Genomic DNA, 26,380 nt, shown 5'->3' on the forward strand with positions numbered 1-26,380 from the left:
AGTTAATAATTATAGAGTTCATTATAATTCTAAATATGCTAAATTTTTTTAATAAAACCAGTAAAATTTATAAAAAAAAATTAAAACATACTTATTGAATTAAATTATTAAACTTACCCAAAAAGTTAAAAAATATAATGTTATATAAATATAAATATATTTTTATTTTTATTTTTAAAAGAATATTTATATTTATAATTTATATAATAATTTATAAAATATAATTATGTAGATAATTATTTAATAAATATTAATAAATAATATATTGAAACACATTGATACTAATATGGTAAAAATATTTTTTAAATTCAATCGATCTTTTTCAAATTTTAAGTGAGCAGTTAAGAACAATCATAAAATTAATATTTTTTTATTAATTATGTATAATTTTAATTGACGTAATAATAAATTTAACATTAAATATTTTTATATTATATCAATTTGATTATAATTCTAAAAAATAATTTTAACTTTTAGTATTTATAAAATATGTTAAATTTTCAATCAGAATTAAATCAACTTTATATATAAATATTAAAAATTAAATATATTATCTTTTCAATTAATATTTGATAAAATTAAAGAAAAATATTAAAATAATGATTAATTATCTTTAAATATGCATTTTTAAAATTAAAACTTTTTTAAAAATAAATTATTTAATTTTAAAATTAAGAGGACTTGGACTTATCTAGTAATCTTAATAGTAGATTATTCTTCTTAAATATTTCATATTCAAGCAATTACGTCTATAAAATATGTATGTATTTTTAATTAATTAATTTTTTTAAATAGATACTATATTGCAATTTACTTAGATTATTAAAAAAAAACTTTATATGTGTTCTTATCGTACCAATATCTATCTAAAGGTCTGAACCAAAACGTCTTACCTATGATTGTAAACGAATTGAGTCGAGCTAAGTATTGATGAGTTCAACACGACTCAAAAACTTTAAAATATAGATCGACTTAGCTCGAAAACTTGCGAGCTTAAAATTTTTTAAGCTCGACTCGAACTCAAAATCATGAACTGAATTTCGAAAAAAAAACTCAAAAAAACTCGAAATAAATAAAATCTTAAATTTAACCCGGTTAAAACTCGATCCCGAATTTTAATTACATTTATATTATATTTTAAAAAAACACATAAATATTAATATTATTAATAATTTATTTTTTAAAATAATAAAATTTCATATATTATTTTCTTTAAGTAGCTTGCGAGCTTTTCAAGCATGAAGTAGTACGTTTCTACTGGTTAAGAATTTGAATTGAACTCGAGCCGAATCTATTTAAATCGAATTTTATCAAATTTTGATCGAATCAATCTCGTTTACTCGCTATCTAAATCGTTTTATTTACAGCTCTAGTGTTGTAGTGCCCGGTGGCAGGCTTGAGTGCTTTATTCGTGGTGCAGGCGCGTGCTAACCATACAAAAGGCTTCGACGCGTGGTTCTCTACCAACAAGCAAGACACGCACACATGGAATCCGAAACCCAAACCCAAAAGCATGATTTTTATATTTATAAAATAAAAAATGGTAAACTGTATAAATAGTCTCCAAACTTTTAAGTTGCTTGCACTTTGGTCGCCCAACTTTTGAAAATCACAATAAAATCATCAACTTTGAGTTCATTTTCATTAAGGTCTCTGCCATTACTTCCCGTTAGTTTTAGCTTATATGTCACTTAACTCCGGTTAACCCTCTTTTTCTTCTTCTCTCACCTCTAGTCACCCCATATTTGGTCAGTGGTGGCTCACACTGCCATTATCAGCGTCGTCTCCCAACCACACCCGACCCTTGATTCATACTCACGGTCCATCATTCATCCCAAATCGTGAGAATACAGTTCGAAAACCCATCCCTAATCCCCATCGTCAGTCATTGATAACCTTTATTGTCGGTACCAATAGAAGTACAACCCTATTTTAACTAAAACCCCTCTAGCCATCACCAAAACTCACATCTATTTGTCGTGGAGAGGGTCCTGAATCTAATCAAAAAATCCTAACGCCCCTTTTATGTTTTCATCAATTTTAGTTGATTGGGTCGTTCGTTTGCCACACCGCCACCACTGTTGAAATCCTCACATTGTTCCGACCAAAACCCAGTCGGTTGTGCCTCCTCACCATTGCCCCTCATCGTCTGCCGTTGGTTAAGAAGAAAGAGAAAAAGGAAAAAAAGAAGAAAATAAGGGGATGGTGTTAACGGGAGTTAAGTTCCATGTTAGCTAAAACTAACGAGAGATAACAACATTGACATACTGAAAACGAACTAAAAATTTGATGATTATATTATAAGTTTTAAAAGTTAGTTTACCAAAATGTAAATGTCTTAAAAGTTTGGATATTATTTATATACTTTACCCTTAAAAAAATATTGTTAAGACAAAATGAAATACAAGGTAATAATTACCGAGAAAAAAAATATAAGGTAAAGCAAAAATTATCGAACACAAATTTTCTGCTGCTCCTCTAATAAATAAAAGAAACAGTTAAATTAAATGAATTTTAATGAGGGATTTTCATTTTCCTTGTTGGATCTGGAACCCTAAAGTTAAAGTAGATGGTATCCATCTTCATCCAAGCACATGTCATTCAAATTCAATAAAAAAGAAACCAAAAGGTTTGATCTTCAACTATTAATCCTATATTTCATTTCCTCTCCACTACATCGACTCTTGTTCGTCTTCCCCGCCCAATATGTTTATTATTGTAAACCTTTAGCAATGGATTGAAACTAATTAAAGTAAATACCCAGATTTTAATTTCTTGTTTTTCTATTGGGTTTTCCTTGATATTCGATACCGTGCTGTGTAGATACTTGATCTGCTTGGAACATGCATGCCAGACATAGAAACGCTGGGAATGACTACAGGTCTAATTCTATGACGATGGGGCTTTCCTCCTCCCGAATATCCCCTGAAACCTCGGGTAGAGGCCATGGTTTTTACAATTCAGAGTACCGCAGCTTCAAGCGTGGTTTTGGGCGTGGTCAAAGCCACCCAAAATCATTTCAATCGCATCCGCCTCCACCGCGCGAAGGCACTGACATATTTCTGGAAGCTGGCCGTCTTGCGGCGGAATATTTGGTTTCTCAGGGATTGTTGCCCCCGAGTGTGCTGCCTGCTAAATGGCAGAACGGTAGGTTGAAGAAGCAGATGGGGAATTATCAAGATTATAGGTCACAAGAGGGTGATAACTTGCACCTTCCTTCCGATGGCCGAACATCGGCCCTTGCTCGTCTGAGAAATTCTAACTCTGATTTGGGTTTAGGCAGGAGGAGGTATGCTGATGATAATAACTCCTCATGGTCTAGAAATCTTTCTAAAGGAAGAAGGAAAGAGGGATCTTACCGAGGTCGAGGACATGGGGGTAGCGGATCATGGTCCAATCGGATCCGGGGTTCTCCTGATTTGGAAATCGATGATGATAATGTTTCTGGACATCATGAAGAGTCACAAGTTGGTAAAGATGTTGGCGATGGATTGCAGAAGCATGTTTCAAGCGAGTTTGTGCAGAAAGGTGAAGAATTAGATAACTTTGATGATAAATACGCCTACAGGATGAATTGAGTTCAAAGGCAAGTTCTTCTGGTGCCGACAAAGATCTAAAGTCTGAAGCTGATGGTGATGGTGAGCTCTTGAAGAGATCCGATGAATCAACAGATTTTAGAATGGAGACTGGAGAGCTGAAAGATGGAAGCAACGATAATGCTGAAAATGAAGAAGAGGGTATTGAAGGATTTGTCTGTTAAGCACTCTTCGATGGTGGATGATGTCTCCGGCAAGACTAGTACAGGTTTACTGGCACTATGTAATTTTGCTAAGGTGCCTACTAAAACACGTTCTTCGTTGACAATGAAGAACTTAAAGGCAGATTCAGTTTCAGTCAATGAGCAGGAAAGTGTTTCTGATTTTGAAACGCCCAATGGTCCTCAGGCGTTTCTCGAAGACAACACTTTGGGAGGTTCCTCTGGCGATCTGCTATTAAATAAAAGGCAGGATTTGAAACCCGATTCTGAACTTCCTGAAGATTTGTCTGTTCATTCTTTTGGCTTAGATCACATGTATGGTGTTGAGCAAGGAAAGTGTACAAGGTCTCGGTCTTTCCCTGATAGAGCACTCAGTGAGCAGGAATTGGTTCCGGACATGTCTGGCCTCCAAAGATCCTGCTCTATGGTTACTGTTAAAGAGAGAGGCGAAAAACGAGGTTTGGAACAGAGTGATTTGAGGGAGGGAGCCAAAAAACCTAGAGAATGGCTTGAGCCTGTGACTACCAAGGCTGAGTTCCTGCCATTTTCTGATTTTGAGGACAAGAAAGTAGGTCTAGTAGAAGGGATAGCTTCAACTTCGGAGGAAGTTGGCGTGATTGTCGAGAAAGGGATCCAAGACAGCTTGGTTACTAATTCACATTTTCCAGGTGGAGATGGTGAATCAAGTGTCAATTATGTTCAAGAGAAACAGCTTTTTCCAAATGCATTCAAGATCTGTGACCTTAACCTGATTGAAGCGTCTGATATAAATGAAAGTCACCATAATGATCCGATTATTATGTACTCATCTGCTCCAGAAACCAAAATTGAAGCAGCAACGATTGGTATAGACTTGTCCATGAGTAATTCCAATGGTTCTGCTGGAGGTAATAGGCATGCAAATAACTGTAAGGAGATTGAAGTGATTGATCTAGAAAATGATTGCACCCAAGAAGACAAGATTGTAGATAATTTGGAGAGAAAGTAAGTTTACTTTACCAGTATGCTTTATTCATAATTCTGCTCATATGTTCCCCTCATGCATACAAATATTGACAAAATGATCTTAACAACATGGTTTTCGGTTATTTCCCACCTTTGTCCCAAATGCAAAGTGCCTCATGCGGCAACTAATTCCTCTAGGCTCCCATTGTCTTCTTGAATGTGAATTGTTTATCATGTAGGAGTGAACCAATGTTTGTGAGCATGAATGGCGATATGACTGATGTACCAGATCAATATGATGGGCTTATGATCACAGAGTTCCTCAGAAATTTTTCCAATTGCGCCTCAGATGATATCAGTTCTCACCCTCTACAAAATGAAAACATTAACACTCTGCAGAATGAGATGGGCCTTCATAATGGAGAGGTACAACACTAATTGCACTGAGTAGGATGTTCATTCAGCGTACAAATCTTTATGTTATTTACACCTAGTATCTTAATACTTACTGACCTTAATTTATGTTAACGAAAATTTTGCATGTTCCTAAATGTCAAATTTCTTAAAAAATGATATTGTGATGGTGATTATTACTATATTACTACTTTTTTAAAGAATAGCTATAAAAAGCATTTCAGTTGAATAAGTTAAGCATTTGCTTGATGTGTTTATTGGGATTTTATTTTCAGGGAACTCTTGCTGATGACGACTCAATATATATGTCCCTGGGAGAAATACCATTAAGTATGTGTCCTATTTAATTTATGGTTTGCTCTCTTGTGGCTGCAGGCTGGTTGAACTGTCTGATCTGTTGTTTCACTGGACCAGTAATTTAATACATTGTACATTCATGCATCAATTGAATATTGTGGAAACATGATATATGTTTAAAAGCTGCTAAAGGCAAGAAATAAAGATACATGGAAACTTCTTTCTTTTTTATGCATTTTTAGATGCTGAGAATTTACTTCTCATTTCCCCTTTAACTGCTACCATTTCATATACTGCATTTTCCGAAAATGATTTAATTGGTATTTGTCACCAAATTTCCTGAAGTTGATTGATTCCGGAGAACTCCTTTGAAAAGAAATCCAGTGGTGTTTGCTGAAAGAATACAGATGTATATGCTCAGCATCTGCAATTACCAAGAGGGTGCCTGTAAGATTGGCTAGTGTGTGCTTAGGTTCTAGATAGTAACTAAACTTTTTGCATTTTATGATTTGAAAGAATTGTGATCTTGTAAAGGATTATGAAACTTATTGTATGTGCTTAGATTATAGATAGTTTATTGGTCAGTTTTGGATAGAAAAGATAAGAAAGAATAACTTTAACTTTATAAAGAGAAAATAGGAGGGATACAAAGAGGGAAAGCTAAATCTCATGTTTGGCTTATTGATTGAAGGGAAGGCTAATTGAATACTGGGAAATTTTCTTCAAGTGATAAATCAACAATATAGTGACTAACTCACTATATCCAAACTTCCTCTCCCCTAGGTTTGATTTGGAAATTAAATAATTGTATCTCCTGTGGTGACTGTTCTTCTTCTCCATTTTCCTTGGTTAACCCGAACAAAAATGAATTCTCAAGCACCAGGGTTTTGCAATGACCCCACGGTTATGCTAATTTTGGATTTCTTTTCTATTTTATGTAAATCAGGTGCTAAGATGTGTGGTGGGAGAAGTTTCCTCCCATAGAAGGCTTTCTAAGAGTAAGAACATCCTGGAATAGCTGCAAACTTGCATGAATAAGTTTTAGGGTAGCTCAGGTTTTTTCATTAGTTCAAAAACATTTTCGTTGATTTCTTGGCCACAGGACAATTTTTCCCATTTTAGTTCCATTATTTATTCTGCATTGCATTTTAATGTAAACAATTGCTGCTAGTTTCTTACTTATTATTGGTAAAAATAGGTTAAATTATACATATGCTCTTCTAACTAAATATGGTTATGCTGTGAATTCTTTTTCATCCTTTTCGACTCATTTATTTTTCTATCCTGAGAAGCCTTTGATGATCTTTTACAGGCTTTTTTCCTGCATGGGAGCAACCACCAGCACAGGAGTATGAAAAGCCATTCTGATTTAATTGTGCAAATATGTGATGAAATATCGCTTAGCATGTTAACATTAGTCACTGGAATTCCTCTCTCATTGTTGTCTGTTCCATCCTAGTGCAACTTGCTTTTGAATTTATGCTTGTATATCTCTGCTGCCGATAGGAATTTACAACACGGTGAAGCGTTTCTTTCATTTGGCTGTTCGTCTACCTGATAAGAGGAAAGAAATCTCATCATGTTGATTTCTAAAGTATATTTTTCCTTTTTCGCTTGGACTGGATTGAGATATAGAATGATATTCAAGTAATTTGCTGAAAGTCTTTGTAGCCAACTTAGCAATTTTTAGCCAGGATAATGCTGATTGGGATAAACTTTGACTCTTACAATCTCTGATGTACAATGGTACTTGCATGACAATCCCTGGTAAACCTTGATGAGCAGGGATAAAGATAAGTAGATATATTGTATTATAGTATTATTTAGGAGGAAATTTTTTGTGGTTGTGGACTATACATCTCGAGTGTAAGTAGGATAAGATACTGTACTGCATGTGCCACAACATATGTTCTGAATCTGCAAAGACTCCTTAAGGGGATATAATGATTGATGCTCCTCAAATCTTATCTACTTGTATTTAATCTCGATTTCGAGCTTGATAGTATTTCATGCTTGTGTAATTTACCATAAGGTATTTAACTAGTACAACTTTGGTTGCCACACTATCCTAGTGTTTCTGATATCTTGTTATTCATACCAAGAATTCGTCTCCCTCTCTCTGTCATTTCCTATTTTCGTTCTCTTGACTGACTAAATTCTCTTCGGTTCCTGCCCTGTCCATTCCATCCCTTGATGTAGAGCAGCTAAGTTAGCTTGTTAGCTCTCAAATATATCTGCTGCAGGATGAGTGGCTTAGGCTTACTACTTGTTCTAGTTAAGCTATCCACTGCTTCTCTCCGCAACAATTTTGTTCGTTTATTTATTTTCATATACTAATATTTTATAACTTGCGGAGAGCAAGTCTTCACGCATTGCATCCTATCTTAGACTCTTGCACTATATATATATTGTAAGATATGAAAAGAAAGTAATGGGTAATTATATAATAATCATTGGGTCAAATTATTGTTGGTTTTCTTAAAAGTTGAGACTTGGAAGGAGCAAGTAATCTTAGCTGATGATTTGACCAGGTGAAAAGAGGCCCTACAAAAGCAATGATCCATTAGATAAGGACTGGAAATGAATCATCCAAATGCTCAAATTCTCTGGTTTCTGCAATGTAAGGAGCACAATTCTCTTCTACTGAAATCATCATTTCTTCCATTAGCAAGTATGAACATTGTCAGAATTCATGATTCATGTATGAAATGAACTTCAACATTCCGTTTCTATGTAAAAGGATGGTTCATGAATTTGAAGGAGCAGAAGTCTGACCCCATTTTGTTCTGAGATAGAGAAGCTTGCTTTATTCATTTAGGCCCCTTCTTTATTGAATTGAAAGTCCCCCCAAACATGAAATCTGCAAGTACAGCAGCTGCTTGTGCTACATATTTCTAACATACGACAGTCTTAATATAAGACTAAAGAAAGACGTTAGCGAAAATGTTAATATTTTTTTAAATATTTTTGGTAAAAAAATTACGGAAAACATTATTATTTTTTATCTAAAACATTAATATTTTTTTAACATTTTCGGTACAATGTGCAATATTAATATTTTCGATAGAAAAAATAATGTTTAGGTAGTGCTTTATCGAATATATTAAACATTTCCGGTAAAGCGTCCAATAATAATATTTTAAGTAATTTTTTACTGAAAATGTTAAAAAAATAACATTTCTAGTAGTGTATTTTTTTAACTGAAAATATTAAAAAAAATAACATTTCTGATAGCGTATTTTTTTAACTGTATATTAAAACCGTCGTACCTTCTTGAGTTTAGCATTGGTATGTGATTCTTATAATCATGTTTTCGAATCCAAGGCTTCTGAGGTAGCCTAGCCTAGCCTAGCCTAACCAATCAGCATCACCCCATGCATTCTTTTGGATCACAGCACTTCTCTCTGTCTCTCTCTCTTTTAAGAAAGTTCATATGTTCAACATAATGGAACCATGAAATATTATATGTAGAATTTAGCATAGCCCAATATTAGTTTGCGTTTTGGCAATGTTATGATACGCAGAGGGCTACATCTCACTTAACCCCTTTGTCTATAATCGGGCTGTTTCCAATATGATCCCACGACCACTTGGTCTCCGCGTTTGTATATCTGAAATATTTAAACTTATTCATTTATTTTTTGTACATTCGTATATAATATAAGTGATAAAAGAAAATATTTTTTTTGCATATAATATTATTTGTTTGAAGAATGGTTTCTCGTTGTTGTGACGAAATACATAAGGTTTTTTTTTTGTTAAATAATACTATATTGAATAAAATAAATTAGAAAATAAAGATCATCAAAAGTTGTTGATATGATATTTTTATATATAATCGATTATTGACCTAACATATGTTATATCACTAAAATAATAACATAATATATGTCACATCATTTAATGATGTGATATGTGATATAATTTTTAACATAATGATATTATATGTGTCACGTCATTCAATATAATGATATGATAAATATCACGTCATTTAAAATGATAGTATATATCAGATTACCAAAATGATAACGTGATATATATTAAATGTTAATCAACTATTTATTCTTATTAAAGATATAATGTTTTATTCTAATTCCTTAAAAGATTTTTAGTATTTATGTTGTAATAGAGAGAGAAATTGAAAATTATTTTGTTTAAAATATTTTATAATTATATTTCTTTTAAGAAATATAATAATTTAAAAAATCTAAATTAAAATGTAAAAATTAATTTTATAATTATATATAATTTGACGTCAAGATTTTTTAATATTTTAAAACATTTTATTTCCCAAGGTAAAGCTACCGTTAATAAAAATTTACCGACCAATACTAGAAGATATAGATATAGGTGGCACAGTACTGTAATGTACCGTCCTTTTAACTTTATTATAAAAGCCATCGTTTTCCCCTTCACAGTTAAACACCAACACTACTCTCAGTTAGGGATGATAAACGGCAGGTGGAGTGCGACATACTCATTTAATATTTTTAAATTTACTATCCGTTCACCATTTATGATGTGTAAAATTTTTTAAATACACACCCGTCCACATAAATATATTTCAAATCCATCATCACACCACTATCTAACTGGAGACATACTCGACCAAATTCGCCTGACATCAACTTTAAGTTATACATAAGTAATAAATATAAAACAAACACGTCCATTAATTATCTGAGTTAAATGTTAACATAGATCTTAAAGTATATAAAACACCATAATAAAAGACATAATTAAAGCCTACAAACATAAATGACAAACACATAATATTTTTGTTCTTTGACACACATAAATGACAAAATCTAAAATTATAACTAAATTTATAATGATCCAAAATTTAATGGGTATTTAGGGCGGGCGGATACGGGATGAATAAGGTCTTAAACCCATCATTCACCCACTACCTACGACGGGTACCACTTTCTAAATTCACACTCGTCCACTACTCACCAAAATTATATTCATCCTCGTCCCAATTAAAACGGATACGATGCGAGATCCACGAAATTAGATATATTTGCCATCACCCCTAATTCATTCTATAACCATGAAAAAACGCTGATTTCTTTTACATCTTATTAGATCATTATTATTTGAATTATTTCATTTTTTATTCTAATTTGATAATAAAAACTATATTATAATATCGATTAATAAAAATATAAATATAACATATAATAAATAACGTCATTTATAATAACATGATGTTATTAATTGATATTATTAATTTTTAGAAAATTTGAATCTAACTAATGATTTTAATGATAAAAGATAATATTAATTTTTTAGATATTTTAAATTCGAGCAACAATAACTATAAAATATTAATTTATTGTCAATATATTTTTAAATAAATATTACTTTATTATCATTTCAAAATATTTTAAAAATAGTTTTAGATTGTTTGAATAGAATATAATGGTACTGCAAACTTTTGCTTGCTTTTTTTTTAATTATTTTAATTTAAGGGAAGAAAAAGAGGGGGAAAGGGAACCTGATGCCTCTTTTGATGAGTGAGTGGGTGGTTCTGATTTCCCTTCGACTTTCTCTATCTCTCATTTTCTTGGGTGATTTTTTTTAAAAAAAAATTATTTGAATAAAACATTCAAAAGATTATTTATATGAATTTTATAATACACATCAAAGTTGTATTAGGCTTCTATGTCTCTCCAATGTCACATAGAACAGGACTCTCCTTTCCCCCTATCACAATGCGTCTCCCCCTCAAGTTTAACATTTTCAATTTTTATCTAATGATTAAAACTTAAATAAAATATAAAAATAGATACCTTATTCGAATAATTTTTTTCTAACTGTATTATTGCAAAAAAAAAAAAGAAAAAAGAAAACCTATTTTCTTTACCTTCTTTTCTTTCTTCCCAAACAAACACTCATCCTCTTAAACACTAATCTTTTTTGCCTTCTCTTCGATCAAAATTTCCCCCCAAAGGTAATTTCTTTTGCCTTAGTTCTCTCTTCTTTTACATCGATCCCGCCTGTTGTTGTTGTTCAAAGCAAAGGCTTCACTTGTTTTGAATTCTTCCACGTTCCTTCATAGAACTATTTACATATGATTTCACCGTCTCCTTTGTCTTCTCAGCTTCTGGATTTCTTTCTTGCTTAGTCCCAGGGTTACCAGGAAGGAAAATCTAGTCTGTGTTTTAAAATACTGGATTTCCTTCATGGGATCTGTTCTACTGTATGTTTCAGATTTGGGTTTCATCTCTTTCTTTGCTTCATTTCATGAAGCTTTCTGTGCTTGATTGCCTCGTTCAGTTTCTTACACGGTTTCAAAATTTTCCCGTTTATATGTACTAATCTCTGCCTTTATTCTCTCTATTATCTAATTAATTATGGATTGCCTTTTCTATGGAACTGGGTCATTTTCTTAAGACTTTTGGTATTGGATGGTGTTGTCACAAAGTCTCAAAGTTCAGTACTTTTCACTTCTCTGGGTTTGCCCACATAAAATAACGTTCCTCCAAGGACTTTTGTTGAGCAACATCTTTACTTGATGAACCAAATCACACATGCTTCCGATACACTTCCCTTGGCAAAATTCTTCACGTAATGCTTTGAAAAAAAAATAATTCTTCACAAATTGCATTTGATTAATTATTTACTGAAGTAACATGATTTCTATAGTAACAAGGTTGGTCGCCAGGTGCTCCAGGCAACCTGTGCAGGTCACCATGTCGTCCGAGCTCGTCCAAGAAAGGTCGCCAAGCAATTCATGCAGCGTTCAGTCTTCACGTGCATGGACGATGCAGATAACTGCTGCATTTCAACGCCCTTGGAGATAGGTCGCCAAGCAATCCAATGTTGGCCCGTGATTCCCCAGCTTCTGCTCCCTTGCTACATGGTAAACCAGAATGGCAGCAGCAACTAAACCAGAATGACATCAATATTTGTTGCATCCCAACGCTCGAACCCATTTCAACAAATAAACAGGTCGCCCGGAGCACCTAGCGACCAACCTGTTACTGTAGAAATCATACTATTTCAACAAATAATTGATCAACTGCAACATGTGAAGAATATTATTTTTTCAAAGCATTACGCGAAGAATTTTGCCCACTCCGCTTCTTTCACATAAAATAACGTCCTTTCACCGTCTTATCTTTTCCATCTTCTTCATACCATCTCATCTTTTTACTTCTCTCTATTATTGCTGGCGATATATGAATGAAGATGCGAGTGGGATATTGTTTGATCTTGTGAGTACTGTTTGCTAGAAAGAAATTATAAGAGAGGAAGGAGATCAGAGGGGAAAGTGTTATGCTGAAGATAAGGGGCTCTACTGCTGGAGAAAGAAGCAATATAAGTGTGGCTTGTGACTGTTGTGAAAACAGCCGAAGAAGAGAGAAGCTTTTCATCAGATGTTATCCATTGAAAACCCTCCACCAGATTCCCCATGTCCCTGCCAAGCTCTAGTACAGCTGAAAAGTGGTGGTGATGAGATTGAGAAGCCTCCTCATAAGCTTCCCTTGCCTGAGGTAGATATGCTAAAGAAGTTGATAATCATCATCATCATCAGCATCATAATACCCCACTCCCCAAGTTCTCCATCAGGTAATATAATCTAATCTTAGTTCAATTCAAGTTCTCTTCAACTTCAGAATGAACAGCGACCTTCATGCTTTTTCTTTGATCTCATCTTAAGACATCTGTAGGGTCAGATCCAGAGTTTTACCTTATCTGGTGACTCAGTTCAACAATATTGACACACCCCATTTTTGATTTCATGTCACTTTGGACATGGGATTTTATTTTTTGGAGCAAACTTCTGGGAAGTTCTTTGCCTTCCCTTTGCTGCTAGGTGTGTACTTGTCCATTCCAGGGAGAGTACTTTTCATTTCCCCCCTTTCTTTTTCTGGGGTAATTCAGTTTATAATAGATCATTGAATCTTGGGTTTTGTTTTGCTTGGTTGTTTCTTCACTGTTGATGTATTTCCTCTCTTTTGAGAATTTGTTAAGGTCCATGTATCCCCCTTCTTCCTGACTCAACGTACAATATCAGAATCTTCTAGAGTTCAACCTTTGATTCCCCTAAGAAAGCTCGAATGTTCAGTTTTTGCTTCTTTTATTATTACTTTCCCTTTTTAACATGTAAATATTTTTTCATGTATTTATTCCAGTTAAAAATTAAATGGCTTAATGTAAAGTTAAGTGTTCAAATTTTCGTGTCATTTTTTAAAATATTTTAAAATATTATTGTTATTTTTAAAAAAACCCAACATTTTTAAAATTACAAAAATACCCCAAAATTCTAAAATCCTTAATTTCAAATTTTATTTCTAACCGTAGTCGGTCATCGATCACCGTCTTCGTCGTGGAACGACCATCCATCTGTCGTTGTTCACTAACTAATAGGCTGTCGCTCTTATTGTTACCCTAAACCCATAAATCTCAAACCCTAAACTTAATTCTAAGTTTAAAATGCTTATCATAATTTTATCATTTGGGGCGTGCGTACGTTTACTGGGAATTCATGAACGTACAAGTTTGTTTGCGTTCACATAGGGTGTTGGGGATTCATGGGGTTGCTTGCATTCACACTGGGGTGTTTGCGTTCCCGGAAACGGAAGAATTAGCGTCGTCTGAGTTTTAGTGTTTTTCAATATTTATTTTTTAAAAATATAAAAATTTAAAAAATAATTTAACATAGGTCATTTAACAGCTTTTTTTTAACGTTCTCACGAGATTCTTAAAAATTATAATAGAAAAAAATATTATGTACCTACTTTTAACAAAAACTTTCTTTAGACACCTAAAGTTAATTTAGGGAATAGTTTGCGTACCTATTTTTGATATTAAGCCAAAAAAATTAAATTCCTGCCCTATATAACTTCAAATTAAGTACTGTATGGGGTTTCCCATTTCCTTCAGTTTATCATCACCGTTACTTTCTTCATCTTCGATTCTAAACTCTCAGTTCCATTTATCACAAACATATATCTATGTCTGCTTAAAGAAGGTACGAATTTTAATTGCATCTTTTTTTTTCTCTATTTTCAATTCTTTTTTAAATTATTTCAATTCAATCTTTGATACGCTTTCGTGATGTGTATTTATAGAAAAAGTTAAGCTCATTTGCTTGTGGAGTTTCTTGATTTTTATTCGAGATTGATGTTTAATTGATAATCCAATAATGATGCTTTTATATTTTATTTCACGTCATTGACTTTTTTCCATATTGGGGGAAATGACTGTGTTGATTCTCTTTTTTTTTTCCTTCAAAATTTTAATTGATTAGGTCATGATTTTGGTGGAATGGTAGTTATTGTTCCCGATCCTGATCTGAGTGAATCTTGTGCGATACCCAATTTACAGTTATGGATTTGCAAAGCGAACGTTCTGCACTTGAATTGGTTGAGGATAATGAAGCCACTCAGAACGTAATACCTCGTGTCGCTGGCGATACAATCAAGAATAAGCACGCCGCTGATCACGAGAATAAGTATAATGGATCGTGCACAAACGATGATCAGACTCAGAGGTTGTCCACGATTCAAACTGACAGATCCAATGCTTTGACAGCTGATAATCCTGTAAAGGGTACTTCTGGGATTGTGCAGCCAATGCATTCACCTCTTGCAGCTGTTAAATCTCCTTCTGCGTCATCTACTTCTTCCACCAAAGGGTATGGCTTGAAGAAATGGAGGCGGATTAAGCGAGACTTTGTTAAGGATGCCACTTTCACTATGGAAAGCGGTAAAATGTTGAAGCGCGGTTTAACCGGTTCCACAAATCCGGATCCAAGTAAACCACAACATAGGGCATCACCTGAGATCAAGCAGAACAGTGGAACCCCTACTGGACCAATGAATATTTGAAGAATGCAAGCGGTTCTCCTGGGTTCATGATGCATAGCCCTGATTCAGATTCCATTTTTGCAGTTGGAGCTGCTTTTGCTTCTGCTACAGACTCTGAAAATAGTGAGGATCGCAGTAGCAAGTCATCTATTGCAGCCAGTATGCCAAAGGTCAGATATGACCTGCCTTCAGTTTTGGGCTACATTCACGAGCAACACCAGATGGAGAATTTAAGTGGGAACACCGTGTATAATTCAAGTCAAGGAGTTCAACAGGGAAAAGGTCTGGCTGAAAGCAGCAAGAAGATCAGAGGAGTAAGGGTCAAAATCGAGAAGGAAAACTCTCATTCCAGCATGGAATCCGACTCAAGAAGCTCCAACTTTATCTTTACGCAGGGTCCAGTTTCAGTGACGAGTACGGAAAGCAATGTGGAAATTCCATGAATTATGATGGGGAAAATAGTGATAAGGCTCATGAAGACGAGCCCCAGATCAGTGAAGAAGATCAAACTGCTTATAGGAAAGAAAATTCTGGTGGCATTGAGGAACTTTCATCTGATTTAGCTGCTGGATTATCTTGGGAGAATAAAGCTGAAAAAAGTGAGAATCATCAACCTTCACCAGATCAAGACCCGTTGGTCCAGTCTATTCTTGGACTCCGGTCTGTTCAGGAAGCCCTTGAAAATGGTGGGTGTTCTATCCTCCTGAAAATTTTGATGAACGTTCTCATTGTTTGTTTATATATTCTTTACTAATGGATACTGTATCATATCTTTCAAGTTTAGCTTGGTGTTCTTAATTTGTTCAGGTTTAGTTAGCTTATTTTGGAATTTCAGAGATATTTCCGTTTACTTAATGCATGTGATAAGAAGGTCCTCCTTTAATTCGGGGTTGGTACAAAGATAGAACTTGGTTGTTATTTATAAATCCTGTTGGGGCCAACTATTAAATTCTCAAAACCAGTCTCCATGCATGTTCTTGGCTGAACTGGTATCAGGTAGTCTTAGATAAGTCGAGAACAATTTTCTTAATGGGCAGGTAGGGCTGCTGTCAACATATGCTGTAAAATGCTAACGAGAATATCATAAGGGAACTTCAGAATATTATTAAGTTAGTGAAACTATTTTTCAATAATTAACAATTGATAGCAGTGGTAAGTATTTGGTGAAGTCTGATTGCTTCAGGAATAAGGTTGACCTAGAAAAGGACATTTGCCAAGAATTGATTATTAGAAAAGAGTAATTATGTTCAGTTTATATGAGATTCACACCAATTGATTTTTGCTGGTTTATGGTCAATGTTAGAACGACACTCACATTTGTTTCGGTAGTCTTCAATGCATCATGGATATTTGTTGGTTAACATTACTCATATGGAAGAGTCTAGGACTTCAGCATACATGTTTTCATTGTTGGTGAAGTTAAATTGTTAATTGTCTATTTTACCCAAGTACTGATTTTTTCATCTAGCATAATTGCTGACCGTGCATATTTCCCCCCCATGCAGAATTACATAAGCTAGGAGATATAGGCAAGGAACCTCTACATGATGGTTCAGTTACCATTAAGGGTGTTGATGTGGATTCTACTTTTGCTGATGAGGAAATCCAAGAAACTTGCTCATCTGACCAATTAGCTTCTGAAAAGATAGCAAAAGGTACTTCAAGTTCCTTGGAAACTCAAATATTTACCTTGACACAGAAAGTAAAATATTTGGAGAGCAAACTGGAGGAAGCAAGGATCGTACTTCGGGCGAAGGAATCAAGAATTTTTCAACTGGAAACTGTAAAGAGTATCAGGTCACAGAAGGAAGAATCAAGCACTGCAGATTTGCAACAAGATAAATATAGGGAAATGGAACTTGACCTTGAGGGCCTCTTCCAACAGAAAGTGGAATCTGAAATCGAATTTCTAGTTCTAACCAACAAAGTGGAGAAGTTGAACAGTGCAGTATTTGAAGAAAAAACATCATTGGCCGGAGAACAAGAACAGATGTTGAATAAGCTCAGAGAGGTAGAAAGCAAGGCTATAACGTTAAAGAAACAAGCAGCGGAGTTGGAAAAGTATCACGGAAATATCTTAGACGTGGAAGAAGTTTTGAAGATGCACGGGAGAGTGAGCAAGGTTATGTCATGTTTTTTCACACAACTGGTACTACTGGTTTTGGTGTTCTTATTCCATATCTTTAATTTTTCAACCCATTCAGGGGTGGTTGTCCCCACCTGAGTTGAGGAAAATAGGCCTTTTCCTTTTTGCTACTGCATGTGTGTATTCTACTGTGTCTAGGTAATGTTCCAACTGTAAGATTTCAATGGTTAATTCCACAACTTGGTTAAAAGTGGAAATTTTTTCATACTTTATTAGGGCTTCTCTTCGCAGTATTACTGCTTAACCTATAATTACAGGGTTCCTTTTTCTGTGAAGATATGTATAATGCAATTCTATACTTATGGCCATGGGGGACTGCTGCATGCCGGTGGCCTGGCTTTGAATAATAGTGGTAGTCTATCTGAGCAAACCTCCATTATTCTCTTTATAATTTGGAAATGAAGGACGCTATGTGAATGACAGTTGAAATGTGTACCTAAGATTCATCAGATTATTCGTTTTTCCTAAAAAAGGTGCAATGAATCAGCAAAGCATCATTGATGAACTCCAAACCTTAAAAACTGGTTTTAAAGTATATGTTAATGTAAATTTAATATCTCCATATGCTTTCCATATTGCATATTTTCTACTAGACAACAATATACTAACTTCACTACAATGGCTGTTGGGGTAGAGAGAACGAAACATAGGAGGAACAATCTCAAAACTCGAACATAAATCGTGAAACAAACATGAATGATACCAAAAGTAAAATAAAATAAAATAAAAACATAGCACTGGAATTATGTTCTAGGTTTCTAGCATTCTGAAAGATATATAACCACATTTTACAAAGCTCTCCCATCTAATCACCCAAAGTTTCAGCAATGGGGCAAGGTTAAGATAATCCTCGTACAGAGAATTTAAGGAAATGGAAAAGTTGAGCAACAACAACAAACATACATTGAGCTAGGGTTTACATCTCATCATTTAGTTCCTAACAACCAACTCATCAGAGACTACTAAGGCGTCGAATCATGGGAAGATCTATATTGCAACATTTCAGTTCTGTATCTCTCATCGTCCTTCGTCCCTTTCTCCTGATAAACCTACATCCCAATTAAGAAATGTCATTTTGAAAGAGCTTCCAATACTTGAATGAAACAATGCAGTAGTAAAACCACAGAGACAATATATACAGATATATGCTGGATTATGTGAAACAAAAGATTACTAGTCTACTTCCACCTGTTTCTCGGCCTCTGTAAGATTGCTTTCTAGGTTTCCAATCTTCTCATTGATGACTTTCTCTTCCCCATAGTACGAGGGTTTGATTCCATCGTAATGTTCAGAAAAGAAAACATTATAACCACTCCTGTTAGGCTTTGGCCTAGAGGGGTCTTGTAAAGCTAGCCGGGATCTCTTTCGGCGTAGAGGGGGTACATCTAATGTATTTGAACTTTGAGACAATTGAAGCATTTGGGGGATATGATATAGGACACCTTTAAATTGATCAGACCCAACCCGAACAGTAACCAGATAGCCATTATCAAATTTTCCATCAATAATCCCCGTCACAGAACTGCCAATCTGCAATTCCTGAGTACCTGCTTGTATGAGAACGGTAAGAGCCCTCATTAAACAAAACAGCTGCATTAAATCACTCGCAAACAGGTATACAAAATAGACATATAAGATGGTGAAAATTTTGGTATAAATTATAACTAAAACTACCCTCTAAAATCCTTTCAAAATAAACTGATATAATTTTCAAATGAATGTTTTAGTCTCTAGAAGCTTAAACACTCAGCAATTGACATTGAAATGTTCAATGTTGCTGCTTTTGTTTTTTTAAGGAAATTTGATTTGCAGGTTTCATAACCCTTTCAACCAACTAGTCTTGATTCTTGAACAGCTAACTACGTAGGAAGAAACGTCACTTATTGCAGATTTTTCTGGATTCATTGAAATGCAACTGCAATATGCATGGTTTTCATAGTTGAAAATATATTTGAATTTTTTTTTCTCCAGAAAAAAGATTGCAACTAAAATGGCTATCAAAATATGATAGGATTGACAAAGACATGGCCATGCAAGTCTAGTAAGCCTAGCAATATCAAGTAATAAATGTCGATTAGATATTGGAATGAAAAGCTCCTTCATATAAAATACAGCTAGAAGTTAAAAAAGCCTGCCAGAGTAAACAGAGCTGCCATATCAATAGGTAGTTAAACATACCGACAGCTGCTAATTGGTTTGGAGAGGCATCTTCCCTAGAATTTGCAGATCCGGTCACAAGGCTCCCACTGGCACTGCCTGCAAGGATGTAGTTAAAAAATATATAAATTTACAAGCTGCAAATATTTCTTCAAAGACAAGGATGCTTCCATCCAAGGGGAAAAAAGAGTAGTTACCAAATACCTGGGGTTGAGACTGAAGAGACTTGTTTGCGGAAGTAATAGACTTGCTCGAATTGATAAAGCAACGATAAATAATACTTCCTTAAAACAAAAGATGCACTTGTAATGGTTGTTGGAAATCTGAAGGCCATAATCACTTCCTTCCATCTGCGATCTTTTATTACCTGTAAACCATTTCAAGGAAATTTAAATGGAAAATGAAAATAAACTTCCCTTCAGAGTGGCTGTAACAAATTAACATGTTGGGACAACTCAATTAGTTGATAACTCGAAAACCTTTAAAGAACTTTTTATACCTTTTCAAGACCTCCTCGTGATGTGACCTCCACAAAGAGTTGATGCAAATCCAGATCCTTTCCTCCAACAACCGGAACCCTATCCGACCAAAACAACAGAAGGCAATATACCCTAAGTAGTAGTTTACTTGCCCTAAATATATGTTATATTATTTCCCAACCCCCAGTTTTCTCTTTAACGAGTCAAATGATACATACTTTAAAAGCGTTAATGAAAATGAAAATGGAACCTCCAGTCTCCCACCTTAACAGGTGTGCACACATTTGTGTCATGTTTATTCATGCATAAACATTCTACATCATATCTCAATTTAATCAAGGTAAACAAAGGAAAAAAGGTAGACAATGAAGTTTGCAGGTTAGAAAAAGGTTACAAATTCTGCATCGACCAAGACCAAGAGACCAGATACATCAAGCAATACAAGTAACAAGAAAGAAGAATCATAAACTTAGGCAGATAATTTGATGCTATAGTTTCAAGCGTCAGGATCTAATTGCAAAACAACTAAATACTCTAGAGTAATTGAGACCGTTCAAATTAGAAATGAACACGCAGAATTTGCTATAATCCTCCATCAAAGAGCAAGTTTTACTAGTTTAGTTGTTTCATTTTTCCATAAAGAAAATGAGATGCTAAAAATGTTATAATTAGCAGTAATATATAAGAAAAACACCAAGTGTGCGCGATGTACAACATAAATTTATCTATCTATATATATATATATACACACACAAAAATAGTCAGCCAAAAACCTGCATGCAATCTAAGAAAAAGGGTGCTTATCAAGAAGAAAAGGGAAATAGGGGAAAATTACAACAATGGAACTTCAGATTAAACTGTTAAAGTGTAAGATGCCTTTTTTCCAGTACACAGAAATTAGAAAAACTAATCGAACTCATAAATGCTAGTAATGAAAGCAAATCATAAGAACATCCAGAACACCTGAAAATTGCAACACATAAATAAATAAATAAAAATAAGAAAAGAGGACTCCAAATATGAAGGACAAGGATCTGTGAAAGGCTACTCTTGCAAAATAAGCAGTTACAAAGCAAGGGGGGAAAACAACCCAGACAAGGAAATAAGGTTGGGAATAGTGAAACAAAACAAAAGATAAGAGAGTCACTTGAATTTCAAGCCGAGAGATTTGTGAAAAGCTTTGAGCTTTTCCCAGAAAAGGTCAGGACTTTGAACAACATCGTCGTAGTTAACGGTGGGAGAGGGATGCCCATTCCTACTCTGACTCTGCTGTTGATGCTGAGACATCTTTAGACTCAAATTCAAAAACAGTTTTGGATGATGATTTTTCCCCCTTCCTTTTGTCTTATGATTTATGGTATGCTATGTTACCCTATTAATATTAATTAATTAATGTTAACAACAAGCGATGCCAAAGTAAAGTTGGGTCGGCGAAAGTGTAGGATAAGGACAAGGCAAATTAAATAAAAAGTTATAACAAGGATTTTTTAATATAAACATTGAAAAATAATCCAAAAAACACACCATAATAATTAACTAATAATAGAATTTTTATAATTGAGAGGAAAATATAACCCTCCACCCAAGATTTACTAAAATAATTGAAATTTGTAAGTAACAATAAAATTGAATTATACTTATGATTATTATGTTATTCGAATTTTTAATTTTAGTAATTAAATCATTTGATTATTTAAATAATATTAATTAAATCACTAACATTTATCGGAAAAGATGGTATGATAATTTAAAATATATAATCATACATCTGATTTATTGAATTTATATATTCTTTTAATTAAATTTTAATTATAATTTAATATAATAAATTTAATCTTCTACGATATAATTAGAAGAAAATAAATTTAGTAACAATGAAAAAAAAGGGAAAATCAAACTTAAAATATTTAGCAAAACATATACATACCAAACCAGTGAGCCAAGGGTATTGGATAGTTATAATTAATCATATAAAATATACATTATATATTACTAATATTTAAATCCGTCATAAATTTATAAAATCTGAGGAGGCCATGGTGATGTTGCTTAAAGAGTATAGATTAAGAGATGAAAGATTTTGACCATTTTTAAAAAAAATACATATAATCAACAAAATGCATTAAATACTTGACAACTTTAATTTGGTTGGCTTTAATCAAACCAAAGTGGCTGAATATAATCATTTTCCTGAACAGTAAGGATGTTAATTCATATGTGCATGTAAACATATTTGTTAGAAATAAGAAACAGCAGTGAGCAGGAAGGAAGAAAGAAGCTACACGTGTTACAGAAGAGCAACGCAAATGGCTAATACAAAGGATTTGTGAACCATAGTTGTAACAGCATTCATTCTTGTTCACATAAACAGCGTTTTCTAGCCTTCTGTGCATACACCTCCCATTAACTTATGTTTGATGCCAAACCACCCTAAAGTTACAGCATACATTTTACATTTACATCTAAAATCCCCCCTTTTACTGCTTAGATACCATCAATAACCAAACAGACACGCTTATTTTTGTATTTTCCCCACTTCTACCGCTCAGATTTCATTAGTAACCAAACCGACACACTTATTTTGGATACTTCAACTCACATAATCAGGGAATCGAGGTATGAGTAGTTCCTCCGTCGACCATACTCAAGAAGGCTACCATATGTACGATCCCATACACCAATGAAGAGAGACTCTGTGTCAGGACTGAAGGATAGCCCGGATATCTCACCGAAGAAATCGATTTCTTGCTCATTCTCATACCCACTTTTCACATCATACACATGGACAAAGTCAGCAGGCTCAGCCATCGCCAAGTACCTACCATCAGATGTGTAGCGTATGGACCGTATTGCTCCAAGATTTCCCTTGAGGACTGAAACCGACTCGGACAAGTTCCGAACATCCCAAATCCGGCAAGTTTTGTCTTGGTTACCAGTTGCAAAAGTGACACCATCAGGATGCCATGCTGATGCAAATGAGTAATCCAAGTGTCCACGCAAAGGCATAACAGTCTGCAATGCAATTTCACATTGGCAAAACACTAAATCCCAGCCTTTGAAATCTCCAAAAAAAAAAGGTATATATATAATAAAATGGTGCAAAAGTAAGCAGCTACCTACCTTCCCCGTGTCAGAGTCCACCAACATAACATCAGGGTTGTCTCCAACGATTATTAAAAGTTTCCCATCAGGGCTCAGAGAAGCATGCTGCAAAAGCATGCACAGGCAGAGATTACAGTATCTCTCCTCAAGTGTATCTTTTACAGTATTAACAGAACCAATAATTAGAATATTGCACAATAAATTTTTTTAGATGGAATAATATTAAGTGTATGCACCAATCTAAAACAAACAGAATCCCCCATAAAAGGAACTTACATTGACTGGCCAAAGAAAATGAAAATGCTTAGAAAGCTGATATTTCTCCATATCAAAATCTCTTACTCCACAGTCATTATTTGAGGCAGTAAAGTGAACTGCACCACTAGTAATTTGAAAACAAAGCAAAATTAGGTTCAGGTTGAATGTGGTTGATGCCACCAACAGTGGGAACAAGATATACCTTGGAGTGACATAGATGTCAATGGCATTTGTAATGGCATTGTCATCGTATGTGGACCTGGAGCAAAAGCCTATTCCAGGTCGATCTAAATGCTACATTCCAGATCAAAATCAACATTAATTCTTAAGATAATTGGCAAGACGACAACAGTAAATAAGAACTCAGCCAAAGAACAAACATTTAACCTCTTCAAAAAGAAAAAAAAAGTTAAGCTTTTCGTTTTAAGCAATAAGCAATTTAAAAGTTGGAAAATCTTGGAACAGAATGAACAAGAAAACAAACATCATAGATTCTGAAGAGCTCAATGGAATCATTTAGCCAGACTCATCTTATAAGATGACTGAAAATCCAATAATGGATTGAAATAAAAAAGTTTAGATGTAGACATTCAACTTCAATATAACATTTTTCTTTTGGGTAAATACACTACTTACCTTGCATATCAGTTCACCCTGGAATCCTCCAGCAACTAGCAGCTTATCTTTAACTGCAAGAGTACTGACTTGAGTTTGAGTAAAACCTTCCATCAGACTTCCGGGATGTTTCTAAAGGAAGAACAAACACGTTGGTCAATCTCAAAAGAAATAAGAAAGGGGGAAACAAAAGAATAAAAAAGGGTAAAAACACCAACAAATCAGAAAAAGCCAATCACTGCCCGAACACTAACCTCAGATGGTGCCACATGGCCAGAAACATTAAGAATTTCACGCTTTTTGTGTTTCAACGAAGACCAATGAATGACAGAAAAATGTGACATAAGATAAACATCATGTTTTGATGTAGCCCATACCAAGTTCCTCAACTGCATCACCACAAATGGACATGTTTACCAGTCAGCACAGTCAGCAGAAAAAAGACAAAAGGTCTGCTAGCAACATCTTAAGATAGGAAAAAGGAACTTAAAAAAATCTATGAACTCACAGAATATGAATGGGTAAAAGAAAATTAAAAAAAATATACTCAAAAAATATGAATGGGGTAAAGAAAGCTGATTAATGAAATGAAAATTTCCATTTTGCTAACCTGAAAATGAAGTATTGTTGATTTTACAGATCTTGAATTTAGTCTGAAGTCATAAAATGATGCACCCTTGTTGGTAATTTTGCAATCCTATATACAAATTTAGCTCAGTTAGCACCAGAACATTAGAGCAATGAATTCATATACAAGGAAGTGAGCAACTTATAAGGACTTTTACCTTCCCAGACCTTTCTCCAGATTGAGGGATGTTCTCATAGTTCTTGTACTGTTCTAGCCTAGTTTGCCTGTATTTTTCCCTAGTGATGCTAAGCCGACCCCAAGGAATTCCCTGGATGTCTTTTCCTCTTCTAGCTTGAGCAGCAGAAGTATCAGAAATTTTATTGTTCTGCAGTATATTCAAATTACATAAGGGCTTCAAGTTCATGGATAATATAATACTAGAACAAAAGGTTCAAAAGATTTAAAAATAGCAAAGCCATGTTGTATATTTGCCTAAAATAATGATTCATGAACTCAGTTGTTAAAGAAGTGCCCATGTGAGTCTTGTAAAACATAAAACAAACCGAGTAGTCATTTTCATCAACATCAGGGTCTGAGCCAGAGATATATCTGCTGGGAAACTCTTCATCCATTTCATCATCTATGTCTTCAATGTCATACTCATCCATGTATTCAGCATCATCTTCTTGGTAATGGGACATATTCCACCCGATAAAAAAACTACACCAATATAAATTAAGCATCAATAAAAAATTAATAATAACTCAACAATAATAACCATATGTCCATACTAACAAAGAAAAAGGTCACAAAACATTGATTTGGAATATTGTCTTGGCTTAGATTTTTAAGGAGTGGACTTTGTGCTAAGTACACTGATGAACTGAAGATTTTAATTGATCAGATGGGGCAAATTTAATATCATCGTGACAGTAATATGATGAGTAGCGCCACCACAACTTATCCAAGTTTCAATCTAATTTTTCTTTTTGAAAATAACATGCCCCAAACAATCACAAATCCATCATATCAGTAATAGTTTTATGTTCCTTTACAACAAGTACAAAGCACAACGCTTACATGATTAAATCGGCAAGGACTTAAAAAAATTAGAGATCAATATAGCCTATAAGTCAATACAATCATAGGTTATTTTAAGGAATAGGGTTGATATAGAAATTAGCTTCTCCATTCAAGTATGCAACACCCAAAAAAACACTAACAAAACCTTCCCAGGATCCCTAGTTCAGAAACTTTTGCCTCCTATAAACAAACCAAATCTTCGTGAAATTCATAAACGAACAAATTTAGGGTCTGTAAAATAAAACTGCAAACAATGATTCGAAAAAAATGGGAAAAGAGCCTTATTAATAGAAACCCCAGCGGAGATTCAAACAAAAAAAATAAATTAAACTCCAAAAACAATCACGCCACAACAAGAACAAAATTCACATGAGAACAATAACACTTATCCAAAAACAAACATTGGACAACAAAAATTGGTGGGGTGGGGGAACCCTAATTTTCCTTTTCCCCCCTAAAGATAAATAAATAAACGGAATCCATTCCTATACGAAACTATGAAGCGATTATAAAAAAAGATCACATAACCAAAAAAAACATGATCGAAGAATATAAACATCAGCAATTGGATCGTGAAGCAGCAAAAATATAATAAAAAAAAAGAGAGAGAGAGAGAGAGAGAGAAGAAAAAACAAAGACCTTTAAAATAATTGATATTATTATGGGATGGGAAGCTGGCCTTCGTCTCCGATCTGGAGATTAAAAAAACCAGCATAAGAATTGCATTTTTTAAGAAAA

The 26,380-nt window shown here is 34.1% G+C and overlaps 2 protein-coding genes and 2 pseudogenes across 4 annotated transcripts; 2 read left to right on the forward strand and 2 right to left on the reverse strand.

The window, feature by feature from the left end:
* The first annotated feature begins 2,523 nt into the window (after positions 1–2,523).
* On the forward strand, positions 2,524–7,476 carry LOC120121295 (annotated as a pseudogene).
* Positions 6,991–25,546, reverse strand: LOC120121313 (uncharacterized WD repeat-containing protein C2A9.03-like). Of its 3 annotated transcripts, XM_039140710.1 has the most exons (11): positions 25,123–25,546; positions 24,777–24,944; positions 24,602–24,688; positions 24,246–24,380; positions 24,013–24,123; positions 23,579–23,670; positions 23,395–23,500; positions 23,137–23,223; positions 22,606–23,028; positions 17,887–17,901; positions 6,991–7,002 (listed from the first exon to the last, which is right to left on the reverse strand). In XM_039140710.1, exons 1-9 carry the CDS (start codon positions 25,300–25,302, stop codon positions 22,612–22,614), a joined length of 1,383 nt encoding a protein of 460 aa, XP_038996641.1. In that variant the 5' UTR covers positions 25,303–25,546; the 3' UTR covers positions 6,991–7,002; positions 17,887–17,901; positions 22,606–22,611. The 3 variants fall into 3 exon arrangements, with proteins under 3 accessions (XP_038996641.1, XP_038996634.1, XP_038996647.1); XM_039140716.1 differs by lacking the exons at positions 6,991–7,002; positions 17,887–17,901 and adding an exon at positions 22,374–22,523 and having other exon boundaries at positions 22,608–23,028; XM_039140703.1 differs by lacking the exons at positions 6,991–7,002; positions 17,887–17,901 and having other exon boundaries at positions 22,373–23,028.
* LOC120121304 lies at positions 14,304–17,632 on the forward strand (annotated as a pseudogene).
* Positions 18,096–21,354, reverse strand: LOC120121346 (high mobility group B protein 10-like). Its single transcript, XM_039140732.1, has 6 exons — positions 21,164–21,354; positions 20,037–20,115; positions 19,742–19,904; positions 19,559–19,636; positions 18,569–18,927; positions 18,096–18,429 (listed from the first exon to the last, which is right to left on the reverse strand). Exons 1-6 carry the CDS (start codon positions 21,301–21,303, stop codon positions 18,343–18,345), a joined length of 906 nt encoding a protein of 301 aa, XP_038996663.1. The 5' UTR covers positions 21,304–21,354; the 3' UTR covers positions 18,096–18,342.
* Positions 25,547–26,380: the final 834 nt, after the last annotated feature.

Source organism: Hibiscus syriacus, unplaced genomic scaffold (genome assembly GCF_006381635.1).
Source record: "Hibiscus syriacus cultivar Baekdansim isolate YM2019G1 unplaced genomic scaffold, ASM638163v2 tig00001120_pilon, whole genome shotgun sequence".
Taxonomy (NCBI): domain Eukaryota; kingdom Viridiplantae; phylum Streptophyta; class Magnoliopsida; order Malvales; family Malvaceae; genus Hibiscus; species Hibiscus syriacus.

Coding starts and splice junctions, on each gene's coding strand:
- LOC120121346 (XM_039140732.1), bottom strand. CDS start 21,303: ATGTCTCAGCATCAACAGCAGAGTCAGAGTAGGAATGGGCATCCCTCT. Junction 19,905..20,036: donor CACGAGGAGGTCTTGAAAAG/GTATAAAAAGTT, acceptor AATGGTTTACAG/GTAATAAAAGATCGCAGATG. Junction 19,637..19,741: donor CTCTTCAGTCTCAACCCCAG/GTATTTGGTAAC, acceptor ACATCCTTGCAG/GCAGTGCCAGTGGGAGCCTT.
- LOC120121313 (XM_039140710.1), bottom strand. CDS start 25,302: ATGCTTAATTTATATTGGTGTAGTTTTTTTATCGGGTGGAATATGTCC. Junction 24,124..24,245: donor GCCATGTGGCACCATCTGAG/GTTAGTGTTCGG, acceptor TTCTTCCTTTAG/AAACATCCCGGAAGTCTGAT. Junction 23,671..24,012: donor AGGGTGAACTGATATGCAAG/GTAAGTAGTGTA, acceptor TCTGGAATGTAG/CATTTAGATCGACCTGGAAT.